Below are 16,629 nucleotides of genomic sequence, written 5' to 3' on the forward strand. Positions count from 1 at the left end.
AACAGTATTTACATCCTGTCAGCTAAAGAGGCTGAAAGAGCAGATAAAGTAAAACTTTAAAGATATTTGGCTGATATTAACCACAGCTTTCTCGCTCATTCAGTCTCCTCTTCTCATTCATGCTTTCCTTCTTTCTCAATACCTCGAACCCTTGTTAATTCTCTTTCTTACTGTGCCAAAGATGGTTCTGCTAAACCGCCCTAATAACCTCTCTCTCTAAGCCATGTCACCTAATGAGATTGGGCAAGTACATCAAGACAAACACACGCAGGCCAAGGGAGACAGGGGATCGTGAGAATGACACAGTAGGTTCCAGTGGAAACAGAACGGCAAGCTGACAGACCGATTGAGAGAACAAAGGGAGCACATGACTGTTGACATAAAATCCAAATTCAAATGTTTAAAGAGTGTATATATCAATTTCAACATAATGATGTCATCTTTGTCCTATTTTAAATGAAAATATAGGATTTACATGATTTGCAAAATATGAATCATAAATTTCCTTTTACACAATGTCCTACTTATTTAAGAACCAAGGTTAAAATGATGTGTTCTGTCATGGCTAACACATAGGTAAACAACCTGCCAATGGCGGACATTAAATACTAAGTTACTATGATATCTTTTATTTTTTTTAATAAATGCACGTATTTTTGGTAGAAATTAAAAAAAATAAACTGATAACCGACCAGGTTTCAGGTTCGTCAGTTCATTCTTATCTCACATCGCTAGGTTGTGAAACAGAACTAAAACAACAACTGTTGGTCACAGGCTTATCTGAGTTTACTGCATTGAACAGACAGCTGACTTCATACTAAATGAATTATTCAAAATGTGTATATACATACTCAGACAACCAAGTTTCCCTTCAGCATTCACCTTTGAACCTTATGTGAACACAATTTTTCCTCCACACCAGGGGTGTCAATCATAAGGCCCAGTGGCCAGAATCAGCCTGGTAAAAACTCTAATCCGGCCCACTGGAAAGCTTAGGGAAATGGCTATTCATACTTCAAAAGTAATTTTGTAAGAGATAAAGAATTAAATGACGGAAAAATTCCTTTTTTATCACCATCCACTATAGGAATTTCTGTTCAAAACTTTTCAATTTTGTAATTACAGGAGTCTGGGCTACCAGGATTTTCTTTCTGTAATTGTACATATTTAATTTGTGCTGACAGCTTTCTTCCATTTGCTGCATCAGCATTTCTTTATCATGTAGAAAATCTGAGATGTACTTTTACACTTTTTTCTGATCTTAAGATATCTCAAGGATTAAATATGTAGTTAAACTTCCATCCATTGTCAGGAAGGGGGACTTGCACTGATGCAGCCCACTTAAAACTGAAGTGATGTAAAATGAGTTTGACAATCCTGCTCTGTACTATATGCGCTATAATTTCCATTTATAGATGTTTTCTATATGAATATATGAGAGCAGCATGAGCTAAGAGAGAATAATCAACAATGGCTGCTCCATGAAAAGGAAAAGCACTTGTTCACACAGGAAGCATGTTTGCAGACAATTCAATAGTGGCTAAGAGTGCTCAAAAATGACAAAACAATATAAGACATATGGATCTGATACATTTCTGTGACGATACATCTTTGGTATAAATCAGAAATCAGAGTGCCATGAAAATGTGTGAAAAAAAGCAAAAAAAAAAAAGCATTGGTTTACTTCTTAGTAAGGACCGGGATTCCCAAATTCCAGCCTGGAGCTATGGCCCTCTGAGACAAATGTGGCGCCAGTAACAACCCTAAACGCTGGAGGAATGAGTCCCACATCCTTTAGTTGTATTTGTTTCTTTTTATAATTTCAATTCAGGTCTTTGTCATCCTCCTTAACTTTGTTGCTATCCCATGCCCTCATCTGTTCACTCCCCTCTGTAGTTCCCCCGCTTTTCTCCCAGGAGAAACATCAATAAATGAGCATGTTTCTGATACCTAGAATATTGGTTTAGTGTTAGTTTTATTGCCTTTATTTGGCCAGTGAATTGAAACTAAAACTCTTGCTTTGTGGATTGTCCAAATTGGGGGAAAAACAACTGGTTAAAACATTTTCTACAAAAAACATTGATGCTTCTCAGCTCTTTTACTTCCTGCTCTCTTTCTTCTTACTTTAATTTGCACATCTTCATATACAGTGCGTATAGTAGGATAAATACAGCATGTTTTGTTAGAACACTGGGGTAAGCTAAATAACTTTGAGCCTTTAACTTTTTCAAAAAAAAGACTATAGTTTTATTTTTCAAGAAAGAGTGAAACCAAACCAAACTAAAGTACAGACCTGATCATTTCCACTGATGGGAAGTCTGGCTTATACCACATTATCTATTGCATATGACAATCAAAGGTGAGACATAACACATAATGAACTGAATTCACAAAACATCACACCTTCTTCTAATGCACCAAAGAGATCAACATGATGACATGACAGTAGTCTGCACTGGTCAACCTGACCCTTTTGCACGACTGGGACAGAGACAGTCTCCTGAGAGGGTTCCAGCCTGGATTTAATGTACACCAAGAAGGCTGGCATCATACTCAGATCTGTTGTCCAGAAATATGTAATCTAGATGCCTCTGATGGCGGTAATAAATCTACATATATGTGTCACTGAAGGCTTTAACTGGACTGGCGAGGCAGGGTTCAGACAGCATTATGATTCACAAGAATAGTGTGCTAGAGACACGGGATGCATATTAACTTCAAACAGGAGCAGCAGAAGATAAAATGCAATCTCTCTCTTTAAACCAGTCATCCCTCACCACTTCCTTATTTTGTTGCAGGGACTAAGATGGCTAGAGGATAGAGAACAAGGAAGTACAAAGGTTCAAATGATGTCTACTAGCAAATACATGCAAGCCAAGTTGTCTCATAGCCTGCTGTACCAATAACCGATGACAATCCCTTAAATGGACAACGGAGATTAGGACAGCTACATAAATGTCTCCTGAAATCTAATTTCCACATAAAGTGTTTGAAACTTGAAGAGTGACTAAAGAACTGACACTATAGCCATCTCAAACTATTTTAGTGTATTGTTATTTTAAAAAGATATAGATCCAGAAAATGATGTAAAGACAAATACTTCAAAAAGTCAGAAATATACAGAAATATACAAACAGGACAATAGAATTAAGAAAATTTGTTGGTTTCCATATACATTTTTTTAAATTCAAAGAGATGTGAAGAAACAGGGTGAAGAATGGTAGAGAGATAAGGCTACAAAGACATTCAAACAAAGAGACACCAAGATAAAAAAAAATTTTTTAAAAAGCTGATAACGAAGTTTAAGCAGATTTTAAAAAAAAAAACAAAAAAAAAACACCACACACACAATCTGAAGAAATCAAAGGAATAACACAACAAAGAGACAAATTTAGAGTTCTACAGTCTGATCAACAGGCAGACAAAAATTACATACATACATACATACTACTCCCCTGGTGCTAAAAAGGAAAAGAAAACGCAGAGTGCACGAAAGAGATTATGACCTTAGCCATGTTTAAAGACTCCACCCCCCATTAGACTGGCATGCTTTAACCACGAATCATTTAGCAGCAGTACAAAGTTATTTAGCATAAGCAAAACAGTTACATTACTAGTTAATTTATAATATATGATACAATACTGAAAAAAAAAATTCTTAAATGCTTTTTCTCAGCTTTACATACATAAACTTGTTATTGACATCAGCACAAAAAGTGGGCTTAAAAATTAGGTGCTTAAAGACGTATTTGACCATAAACGTGGTTCAAATTCCAGTATCGTGAATTTGGAACATCACATCTTCTGCTATGTACTCTACACGGTATTTAAAATAGATGGATAATGATCTCTGGTATTAATGATTAGTCAATCCAGGCAATTTTTAGCTTATTTTCCAATTAATGCAGAAAATGAATATCATTATTAAATGTATTGTAATTGTGTCTGCTGACGCACAACTTTGCCACTACTCCTCAATTTCTTGATTAAAGTGGTGTCACTGTCACACTGAAACTGCTGTGTGTAGGAAGGGCATGGAGAAGAGCAAAGGTGAGACAGACCCAGACAGATTTTATGACTTAATAATTGGTAATATCACGTATTGTCACCAACTGGGATAGGCAAAATTTTTCATAGTTGTATCTGAAGACTTTTCAGCTAGTACAGCCTACTCCTTCTTCTTCTTAATGCCATAAGTGTGGTATTACTCCCCTCTGAATATCCTATTACCAGCACTCCATTATCTTACAGCTGGTTCAGTTTATGTGTTTGGGCTACCGAGTTTAGATTCAGTCAGGTTCAGTCTATGGAGGTAGCCAATCCTACGAGGGTCACACAAACACCATGCTGGTAATTTGATAATTACTCGCCCTGAACATGAACAAAAACCCTGTTTTCATCTGGACAGAAGGCTAAAAAAAGGCATTTTCAAAACTTGTCTTTTTTGCATATGATAAAAATAAGACAAGAGTAAAGACAGCAACTGCATTAGTGAACTGTCAGCCAGGCAGAGTAGTATGAGCCGTCTGGGGGCTTTTCCACTTAACACCATCAGACTGCCAGTCCAACTGGTCTCCATAGTAGGCTGGATGAGATTTGCCTGCAGGCTAAAAGCACCCTGGACATACACTGCTGTCTACTAATCAGGTCACCTGTTGCACAACACTAAACTGAGACTAGTCACAAGCACGCAAACCTACAGATATAAAATTGTGCACACTTACAGTGACAAAAGTCATTTGAGTGTACATGTACTCCCTCTTCCACTAATCACCGTTACCACTGTGCACAGACACAAAGCTCCTAGACGAAAATGAAAACTGACATCTCAGCTCGTCTTACTGAACCAATTATTAGTGTCTTTAGAGACAAAGCAGTCTGTACTTTCATCCCAAATAAGTGAAACTAAAGCACAAAGCAATATTAAGGGGGGAAAATGGTCCAGTAGCAAATGTATGAATTAAAGAGGGATAGAAAAAAATGAAAACAGTAGCAGAATCACAATTTACATCAAAGAAAACTATAGGAGTCTCTCTGTTTTCTCTTTTAGAAACAGTTTGTTCTGACAATCATGTTATGAGTTAATTTTATCTACTAAAAAAAAAAAAAAAAAAAAAGCCAAATCAAACTGCTTAAGAGACAGGAAAAATGTGGAGGGAAAAAAAGAGGGCCATAGAGGGAGAAAGGGAGAACACTATGGGAGCAAAGGAAGAGACTGGGGGGAGCAGGGTGTAAACAACACTGAGGTGGTGGTGACAGAGCAAGGGTGGAGACAGAAAGAGGTCACAGGCAGAATTTCATCACATTGTGTGCGGCCATACTCTGAGCTAAATTACGCAGAGCCTTTGACACAAACCAAACATGCAAGAAACACATTTTATCTATTCCACACAGAAACAAACTGTGGTCTGCATTGACAAACACATCCACACATTTGTCAGCTCATATGCCAAACTCGGACTGATAAATTTTGAGCTCTGATGAAGCTTTCGGATTTGGCCAGATGATGAATTCTGGGACTGGGGGACTCTTGTGGCCATGCAAAACTAGAACACAACCACATCTTCAATGCAAATCTACAAGTGCATGACAGTGTTTTTCTATCATGTTGGACAGATATGACAGAAACTAAAACACTTGACACTTGCAACACAAACTCAAAAATATATTTTTTTCCAATTACTGGTGTTTCAACCATAGAGCTTAAATGTTTCCTGTACATTTTCTTTGGTAGAAGAACTTAAATACATCAATTTCTAACAGTATTTACTCTTAACAGGGCAAACACACTTTAACTCAAAACATTTACTCTAGGTTTAATCACATCAAAACAAACCTGATGACACACTGTCACGTTTAATTTGCACCTAAATAAAACAGCAAATGAGTTTGAGATCTGGAAACCTTTTATTGCACTTTATTAAATTTTTGTAAGGCCCTCAATCCTGTTATTTAATGCGTTTCATTTTGATGACATTTAAAGGCTGGTGGACACCTTTCTTAGAAAGATGTCTATGTATCATTAAAAAAAAATCTAACAGACCTTATCTCTTAATCTAATGGTGTGTTTAACAGCAACAGAAGATTTGCAGTCCGAAATGGATACCAACCATCTGGGAAAATTTGCACTTACTGTTGCAAGAGAGCTGCTGCGATGAAAAGGAAACACTGATGACGTTATGACTCCTCTCAAGATATCTGTTTTCAAAATACCAGTGCTTATAAATAATCAAAACAACACACGGAGGTAGAATTTTGAAAATATGGACCGATGCTTTTAAGGAAAGAAAAAAAACTTTAAAGTGTTACAGTTAAATCATTACTAGACAAACTGGCTAAGACCTATTAATCTATGGAAAATCTGCACTCTGAAGAGAAAAATCTAAGCTAGCATTCTGTTATGAATCCATGCAGCACAACCATCTAGCTACAAAGCATTTCTACAAAGTTTTGTGCAGCTTAGAATAATTACATAAACCCATTCTCTTCTCCTCCCTCAATTATTTTTTTAATACAGCCTCTGCTTTATCCCTGCTGTCTTTCTTATAAAAACACTTTTAATTAGTTTCTATTATCATCTCTAGGAGTCATCTGTCCCTCCATCCATCTTTGACTAAAAAGCCCTGCTCGTTTCAGTCAGAGGCATCCATTCATCCCCTCCTGTTTCTCTTAGTGAACAAGCACTGCTAAACTGACAGTAGAGGAGGCAAGGAGAGGAAAACCACATATACAAATTAGAAAGATGCCATTGTGTTGCACCCTTTTTCTCATTATCACTGTATTTCTGAAAATTGAGTAAAATGGACGCATTTGTTCTGGATTCAGCTACTAACCATTAAAGGTAAGTATGATGCAATCCTAATATTCACAGAAGTGAATTTTACTCCTGCCAAATACAAATCTTAAATTCACTACCAGAAACCCAGTTTGGTGTCCATGTCACCCATTCAGCAAAAAGAAAGAAGATTATAAAATTGTCAATAAATGACTTCTTAAAAGTTCAGCCTCAATATAAATAGGGTTACTTAAAAACCTGAATATCACCAAAATATGATGGATGTATAACTAAATCCTCTATTGTTAACCAGCTTAGACCTGTGTGGTGAGCCCTAAGTGGATTCAGGCAGCAGGAGTTACAGAAACAAGACAAGTAAATTACCGCAAGACGTCCTGTTTTTAGGGATACGGTGTACCATCCATGGAAATACACAAGCAGCTATCTAGTTCATTTACATGTTAGGCCTTTAGCCAACACACTCAATGATTTCCTTCAGAGCAAAAGAAAGGTTAAGAGCACACTGGTGAGTCATCGTAAATGTAAGTAGCTTATTAAAACAATAGAATTAACGTCTAAAGAATATCCAGATACCACAGATTCATGAAAAAAAATCAACCAAAACAACACAACTGGAAAAGCACCTTGAACTTCTTTCAATTTTTTCTTGAATTCAGGGCCAGCTAAACAATATTTATATTAGACTGCACAGCTCAATACTATTTCAGCTCAATACTAATTTCACAACAGCCATACTTTATAAAGAGGATAGCAACTCAAAATACCTTACCTGCCAACTCAGCAGTAATACAGTTTAATCACTTGTGCTCTAAATGTGAGAAAAATTACTCCTAGTCTTGAGCAGAAGGCATGCAAGAGAGGACATGCAGCAAGCACCAAATTCAATAAAATGCCCCAAATAACCAATCATAATTCAAGTAAGTAGAAGTATGACATTTGTATTTTACCAGCATAGTTTGCAGACTGTGCTGATAGTTATGCAGAATGTCCCCTTTATAGCTAACAGAACCAGGTTTGTATTTCTCACCTAGAAAAATAAGTAATGACGTTCTTGGTTTGTGGATTAAAAATGCTAATTTGGTGTCTTCAGTACTCAAGCAACTGTCTTAGAGCACGTGCTAGTGAACTAACTGAATTAGATCACTCTTTATACCTATAGGCTGCAGCAGTGGTCAGGCAAGAGCACATGATACCTTTCATTATGCAGGCCTGTGTTATTACCATGAGAAATAATGTTAATGTTCCCCTGGGGGGAAGTATACACAAGCCTACTGGATAATCTAATGTCATGGAAGTCATGTGTGTGAACTCCAGAATCCAGATTTCTCCCTGGGGCACAACTGTTGCAGCTCCCTTTCCTTTATTATCCCCTAGAATGAGGTGTGATTGCTAATCACAGTGTACTTGGACACATTTTTTTATGTCGTCACCAGGCTGGAATTTGAACGGTTGTGAAAGAATGCCATAACACAACTGCTTACTTTCACAAGTATGCAAAAGGACTCACTGAAACTCAAATACATCTGGCGCGTGTACACCAAAGCGTACGCACACACGCACACACGCACACACACACACACACACACACACACACAACTCTCAGCTGAAGTCACAGCTGTTTTACAGCGGGCAGAACCCATTTTGTATTAGCAGAAAAAGAAAACATAATCCCTGTTCACCATGAGCCAGCTTGTACCAATCTACAAGGCTGGCCAACATTGCTTTCAGGAGAGATTAAAACTGTATATTTAAAACTGTATATTTGGCATAATTGTTAAACCACAAAACTAGAATAGAAGCTCAAAAAAAAGGAATACTAACAACAGGCCCAAAAAGAATAGATCTCATGAAGCCCAAAATTCACTTTAGTGCTCCGGTACCTGCTGGTGATTTGACAAAAGCTGTGCAGCCAGCTAGGTTGCAACATTTGGGTTCCAATTACTATTTACAAACAAAAAAGGGGCTTCAGTTTTTATCTCCACATAGTTTCACATATATACATGATAGTTTACAGATGATGCCAGTGAACATACTGGTGTGATCTAGGTCACATTGCTCTCAGGAGCACAGAGGACAGCTGAGTTTGGGAGCAGCTTACATCTTATGCCAGTGTGCCAAACACAAGGGATTGATGCAAAAGAGGCCCAGTATCACTATTGAGGTACAATTTAGAGTTATATATATATATATATACACACACACACACATTCACTGCTCTGGGAAAACATCATGCCGATTTTGTTATTACAACATTATATGTCGTTACAGGACAGCTTTACCTTGTTACCTTTCGCATCTTGGGCTACTTCAGTTTTCTGGAAGTATACATTTAATTTAAGAATATGTTAAAGAGCAGATTGAATCTACATTTAACAAAGACGGCTCTTTCAGATCCTTAGACACATGTAAATAATAAATTATTTCTGATCCTGAAAGTCAGATGATGAGAATGTAGTAGACCCAGATTAGATCATGTCTGCTTTGCCAAGCTGTCTGCTCAGTGGGATTTTCTGAGAGCAAGTGCATGTATGAAAATATGGCAGACGTAACACGCTAAAGAATCTCCCAAAAAGACGGATAAATTCTGACCATATCAGTGACAAGTCTTTGGGCCTCATCTTCACTTGCTCTTTCCCTAACAAAATCAAACAATCACTCATTGTGTCCCATTTCACTCACACAAGCACCTGCACCACAACAGCTGACAATCTCAACAACAAAAAGATCAACCTACGTTCAAAGTCGGAGTCATCATCTTCATCATCCTCTCCATTGGACTCTGTTTGCATCGGCTCCCCGTCAAACATCACTCCTTTTCCCGTCTTGCCGCCTGTGCTGGCCCCATCCTGACTTCTGGTGTCCCGCAAACGGGTAAAGTATTGTACGGCAAAATCCACCAGGTCTGACGGCCTTTGTCGGAGCACCTCCACAGTGTAGCCCTGCAGCAGTTCTGTCAACCCAACCGGTATCTCAATACTCATGGCTGTGTGTGGCTTGATGTACTATCTAAAAGAGAAGAGAATATTTGTCACAACTGATCTTGGTACAGAATCATAATTGTGTTTAAGTGCAGGGCTGTGCTGTTGCCTATTTGCTGATTTACACAGCTGTGGCTTACTATAGACTACTATAAACGTGTGCATGACTTGTGAATGCTAAGTGACTGATGAAACCTATACAAATGAGAAAACTGATTAACTGAGTAGTTTGACAGCTACAGTCATTTATAACCAAGATAGTGTAATGTCATGTGAACTCTGCATGACATTGACAAGTTTATCTTTGGTTCAGCTCAGGAACACACAGTTCCCACAGCTGCACGTAATAGATATGAGCCTTGTGTTTTGTAAAGGGGCGATAAAAGCTGGGTTTCACTAATATTCAGGTTTCGTGTCGTCAGAAGCTGAGCTGTCAATCTGAGTGGGTAGCCGGCAGGAATTAGCTAGCGAAGCGGCTAATAAGCTCCCACTCATGACAACTAGCTGGTACACGGTGCTGTTCAAGCCACACATCCAACTTGTCTAAACTCCTCTATTTAACTGAGCCTTAGTTAAAACGGAACGAGTGAAGAAAGCGTAGTCGAGATGTGTTTCAAGCACATTTTCACTTTCGAACCATTCAATTAGCTGTCGTGCTAGCTACTAAGCCACCTTCAAGGAAGCCTGTGCAGCTAGCTAACATTTGTAGTATGGCGTACTGGTTGTAGGTGCTAAGCCGCAGAAGAGTAGAAGACTGGATAGCCGCAAGCAGTGCAAGTTGTACAGGTTAAGCCATTTGTCAAGCTAACTTACTGCTGCGAAGTATGAGTCACTTACGTGCGATTCAGTCTCACCGGCTAAACTAGCCAGTCCCCTCCTTCCTGGTGTCTTCCTTGTTCGCTCTTATTTCGCGTCTTCTTTTAGCCAGTCTCTCTGCCAGTGTATGATCCGTATCCCTCCACAGAACACACTTGTCGAACGTAAAGCCAGCAATTTTACGTTACCGTCTCCTAACCTATCTAACCTTTGTGGGGGGTATTTCCCGTGCAAACCAACTGTATAGGGATGCTGGCTATTAAGTTGATAGGAGGGGAGTTTAAAAAAAAAGGAAAAGAAAGAAAGAAAAAAAAAACACTCGACTTCACCGTCGCAGCCAACAGCGTCCACGCACTTTGTGAGGGAGGGACTTGCTGTGGCAATAAGGCAAGAGCTAGCTAGCTAGCAGGCTAACTGGCTGAATTGCTAACTAGCAATTGCTTGTTTTCTTTTGGGAACTGTCGCCACTCTCCGCAAGACACCAAGTCAGCTGCTGCAGCCAGGTGACAGAGCCTAACCTAGTTGTTCGCAACGTTATGCCACGCCGCCGTTATTAATTACAACGCAAAGTACCCGCGAAAATACTGTTTAAAACGTTACTGTAGTAGCAGCACTGCTAATGACAGCACGAGAACCCAGCAAAATTAAACGAAACACGTTTCCTCCCTCCCGGCGAGGCAATCCACGGCTCTACACGCACGAATGAACCACTGGCTCCGGAAAGCATGAGGAGGCGTGGTTACACAGTGAGCAGAGAGCGTTTGACGTAGAGTGACAGACAACAGGGCCAATTAAAATAAAAAATTCCAATACCACAGCCAATTACATACAGCTCTTGGATTAGACGCGGTAGAGAAGGCAGAACCATATTTGTACAGTCACAAGAGGACCACACCTACAGAAGTGGCCTTGACAATTTGGTAAAGATGTGTGTGTGTAATAATTTAAACATTCTTTATATATGTAGACGCTGCTGAATGTGAATATCTGCCTTTGTCCAGCTGCCAATGAGGTGTCTCTGAGTATTATCATTATAGTTAAGAGGACAATGGTCAATTTTGTTTCACTGTAACCCAAGTAACACACATTTTCCTGACAAATTAATTGCTGAAATGGGATGATATCAAATAGTAAACTGTATAAAAAGCTGCAACAAAAAACCTTTCTTGAACGGCCTTAACCTCGTTGGTGTTCACATGCTCTCATCACTTTCTAATTTTCGTCCTTAACCTGGTATCTTTTATCCTTTCCTTCTTTCCAGACTCTCTGGGCTTTCATAGATATGTTCAGATTAGGCAACAGTCTCTGCTATCACCCTCTGAGCCAATACATCAAATCTTCATGTAACCTTCTGAATATCATCTCCTTAAATGCACCAGTCTATATTTACTTCTATTTTCATACACAGAGCTCTACTGAATTAGGGTACTACTGAAGGTTGCGGTTTCCCTTTCCATATTCCTGCCTTTGTTTACTTTGTTTTACTGCAGATCTTCGGAAGTCCACCCCCTGCAGAAATTAACCTGTCATGGTGCAGTGGGGTCACTGAGGGTGGATCTGAAGTATTCTGAGAGTATTGCTCAGGACCATTACAGCCCATGTCGCATCTCTTCTTCCATTTCTATTTCTCAGCTGTCACCAAGGTAAATCCGTTGCCATGGCCACAACGAGCCCGGATTTAATTCCTTGAACCGATTTTTGATTGGCTCAGGTCTTTGTTTCCAACAAACGGGAAAGTCTACCTCCAGGCTCCCCCTGCTGGAAGAATGAACTCCATAAAACAAGTAAAACGTTTATATTAAAAAAAATATACCTCCACATTGTCATTGAACAGGTTAGATTGTGGGAAAACGATACACTGTGGAAATTAGTTATTGTTAACCCAACTTCCCTATCCCTTATCCTGAGAAATCACCTATGTATAATTTGTATATATAAAATGGCCCGGGGTTAGATTGTGTATTTCCTTACTCTCATTCCCCTTATTGTATCTGTAATATGCAACTGAATTTCCCGGAGGAACCTACCCGAGGGATTAATAAAGTTTCATCTATCTATCTATCTATCTATATCTTATCATGGTGGTATAATATACAGATTTAGAGTGTGGATTCTGGCCATGGTTTTCCTGGAAGTATCATCCTTTGAGAGTTACTGCTAATGTGGTCCTGACAAACTCTAAAAATGTCTCAAGGAGAGCTACTAACCTATTTACTGGGTAAAGAGGAGGAGGAAAAGCAGAGAAATCAGGGAACCAGAAGAAAATTGGACAGCTTTTGTATTTTTCCTTTCCAAACACTTGAGTCTTGGACTTCAGACATACAGCAACTTTGATGGATGAGGAGGAGAGAAGAGTGATGATAGGTCCCATCTGATTTGCTTCTATTGATGTGCTTTGCGTGGCTTATTATGCTTCTAGCAAACTTTGTGTCACCTGTGCATTAAGACAAATAAACTCGAAGAATGTTAAATGACTCTACGGCTGTACTTTACATGGCAAAAATCTTTGAGCAGAAAAAAATGGTAAAGGAGGAAAGCCAAAACAATTATACATAAGTGATGTTTTCATGTTGCCACTCTAAGAATACAGTTAAATTTATTAAACAAGGTGTTGTGTTTTGTTACCAAAAGGACACTCAAGAAAGGGCTCAAAGATTTTAATGTGAACATTGCCAGCAGAAAAACTCAGAATGATGCAGAATGAAATTCAAAAATATTTCTATCAAGTATCAAGTTTAGTCTCTTCCACTGGATAAATCTGCAATGATCTGCCTGCAGATTGTTCATTCACAAGTCTGAGTATCAAACCAGATCAGAAAGGAGATTTCTAAAGTAGTTAAGACAGACTAACAAATCAAACCTCCCCCAGATTGATTAATCTGAAGCTCCAAAGAAAATCCATGTCCAGATGTCTAAAAAACTTGACTCCCAGGGTTGATGCTGAAACACTCCCCAGACTCTGCTCTCCAAATGTTCACTCCACCTGCTGGTAGTCCTTGGAGATGGGCTCAGGGCTGGCTTCCTCCCAAAACAATCAGCTGACTCTTCAGGAATGAATCTAAGGCAGTGAGGTACAGGCAAAGCTAAATAGGACTGGAATTTTAATTAAAGCCAGAATAATGCTAGCAGCAGTGTAGTACAACAGTCTAGCAGTGAATGATAAGCAGAGCTGGTTTTAAGTACTGTAGATGAGGGTGATGAAGGTAACGAGTGACAGGTGTATCGTTAGAGTTTAGGTGGCCATGCCTACTCCTGAGAGGAAGTAAGAAGAGTTATTATGCACATACACACACGCACACGCTGAGGCTAGGGAGAGGTAGACAGAGCAGTAGCAGAGAGACAGAGAGAAAGGTTGGTCAGCACTTGGAAGACAAGACGGCGCTTAACACAAGGACCTTAGCTTGTGGACAAGATGTCAGAGTACATTCATGCTCCAAGACTGAAAAAAAAACCCCTAGAAATCTCACACCAGTCCTCGGTTCATTCATGCTTTGCATGTGTGTGTACCAGTTCCAGTACCACATTCATATAACCAAGCCTGTCTTCAGTGAATTTATGAGCCAGTACTGCCACCTACTGCCTGATGTGTACTTTTCAGCCTGGCAAACAAATGCTGATTTTTTTTCTCCCAAGGTAAGTCTTTAGTTTTGCTCATGAAACACTACTAAAATCAGGTCGACCAAGCCTACTGACCTGTGTCACACCTCACTTAACCCTGCAATATGTATTACTGTGTAAAAAATCTACTTTCCAAGCTTCATTTCACCTGAAGTAGGAGCTGAATCCAAATGTTTTTTCTTTGTTTACACTCTTTGAGAAATTTGAAAAATTCTCACATGTGATACTCTGTTCTTTTTATGACCTTAATCGTGACCTTAAATGTTAAGGTCACGAGCTACATGTGATTTCAAAATAAAATAATAACAATGAAGATGACTGATAACCTCCCCACTTTACGCATACCCAGCCACATAACAGAATTGAGACAGCAGTAAGTCCAGCCAGCCAGCCTGTTCAGTTAAACAGTCATTTATTCTGTAAGAGAGTATGGACATTATCAACAGTCTAGTAACAAATAAGTTGCCATTCAGCCATTCAGAAGTATTTCCATTATTACATATTATATACAATTTTGTGCCAGATTTGAAGTAAAATGTCAAATGCTGACACTCAACCTATGATGTGACTATAATGCATCAGTGCGAAGTATGAGAAGTATAGGACGATGTTAAATGAAAGTGTGCACTACGGTCTTTAGAGGTGTAGAAAATGTTTAAAAACTGGCATATTTTTCACATCAACACTGTTAACATAAAGTACATCCAGTACTACATAAACTGAGAAAAAAAATTTAATAAGGAAGACTCAATATAGTTTTGTCATAAAAAAACAAAACAAATCCTTTTTTTTTTTGTAGGTTGTGGTGTATGGTCTCTAAACACTAACCATTTGATTGATTTGACATTGCAAATGCACGATTACGAAGATGACGTTAGGGTTTGTGTTTACAAAATTCCTCAGCTTATCAAGATGTAGAGCTTTTCCTACCAAGAAGGCTACCGTGCCACCCTTAAAAATCAAAATGAAATACTGACACAAACACAGATTAAAGTAAATGTTGGACTCTCTAAGACAGACGACATAACTGTGAGACTTTCTAGAGTTATAATTTTAACCTCACAGCACTTAAATAATGTAGGCGTTCAATACACAGCGGTCAGAATGGAAAAATCTGCATGTTATTTCTGTTGTTTTACAAACCCTCGTTTCATTATTATTGTTATTATTTTTATGTGATTGATTGAACTTCCTGTTTTTTCTGTTGAGTCCCACTGGGAGCAAAAGAAATAACTTTAAGACAACCCAGCAACACTGTTGCCATATTAGCAAGCCAAATGCATCAATTTTTGTGTTAAATATTGCATTTCTCTAAATGGCTTAGACAAAACAGGTCTTTAAAGAATCTGGGAGGTATTTATGTGCTGTAGCTGAGCCTGTACTGAAAGACTCGGAAACAGTTTTCAACCCCAACCTGCTTAGACCTACGATAAAGACAGAAATTTAGACAGACATCAGTGAAAACAGACAGACAGGAAGACGATAAGCAGAAAGACACAATTACTCAACCAGGAACGGAAACAGACGTGACCACACACACTCACACACACGCACTCAGAAAAGAGTAAACAGAGAAACAGATGCTTCAAGTGCAGAAAACACTCACAGACTCACAAGTGAGCATAAAACCACATTCATTAGCATAATAAGGCACAGACAACAACCAGAATACAATTCAAAAATAAATGTACAAAAGTTATTGTCACAAAAATCTCTTCAATTATATGAAATTAAAAATTTCCCCAAATTGATTAGACTTGCTTTTTTATCTGCTTGAAAACCTGATAACTGTTTTTTTTTTCTTTCAGTAGTTTGCGTGGTGTATAAATTGCAGGTGTTACGTAAATGTTTTGCACTCATGTTTATTTCACCTTAGATAAAGATCAAAATGAGAAAACAACTTCCTGAAAATCTAATTTGATAAAGAAGTACAAGGCAACAAATCTTTAGCAGTAACACCCTTTGGTTGTTAATCATTTTTAAAAAATATATATATATATTTTAAAAAGAACAAAAAAAAAAAGTCAAATTAAAATCTGGAAGTTTAAACAAAAATCTTTGACAAAGACAGTGTGTGACGTTTTTCAAGACATGAACTTCAGTAGACAGAGTCTTTTCAGAAACACTGCCCTACATTTTCTGGGTTGCTTAACTGTACAAACATACAACCGTCAACCAGTTTCCATAACAACAAAAGTGTTATGAAGTCTTGAATAGATGGGAAACTCAATGAGCGATTGGATTGTGGTATAAAAAAAGTGCCTTGTCGTGATGTGTTATCAGTACTTTGATGCCTATACATTAAATGAATTTCTATAAATACAAGATAAATAAAAGATATGTAAAATACAATGTAGTCTTCATTTCTTCATTAGCATTTCTATGTACAGAGTATTACAATTGTGTTCAGCAACCAAGCAG

General features: G+C 38.3%; 1 protein-coding gene across 1 annotated transcript in view; it reads right to left on the reverse strand.

Annotated features, from left to right (window-relative positions):
• Nucleotides 1–11,324, reverse strand: part of prkar2aa (protein kinase, cAMP-dependent, regulatory, type II, alpha A) — a 46,424-nt gene extending 35,100 nt beyond the window's left edge. The window contains exons 1-2 of the mRNA XM_005730697.2: nucleotides 10,612–11,324; nucleotides 9,531–9,802 (exon numbers count right to left, since the gene is read on the reverse strand). Of these exons, the coding sequence (XP_005730754.1) occupies nucleotides 9,531–9,777 (247 nt within the window). The 5' untranslated portion in view covers nucleotides 9,778–9,802; nucleotides 10,612–11,324. The remainder of the gene's footprint in view (nucleotides 1–9,530; nucleotides 9,803–10,611) is intronic.
• Between the last annotated feature and the right edge of the window lie 5,305 nt (nucleotides 11,325–16,629).

Source organism: Pundamilia nyererei, unplaced genomic scaffold (genome assembly GCF_000239375.1).
Source record: "Pundamilia nyererei isolate P.nyererei 1_Seehausen unplaced genomic scaffold, PunNye1.0 scaffold00039, whole genome shotgun sequence".
In the NCBI taxonomy this organism is placed as follows: Eukaryota; Metazoa; Chordata; class Actinopteri; order Cichliformes; family Cichlidae; genus Pundamilia; species Pundamilia nyererei.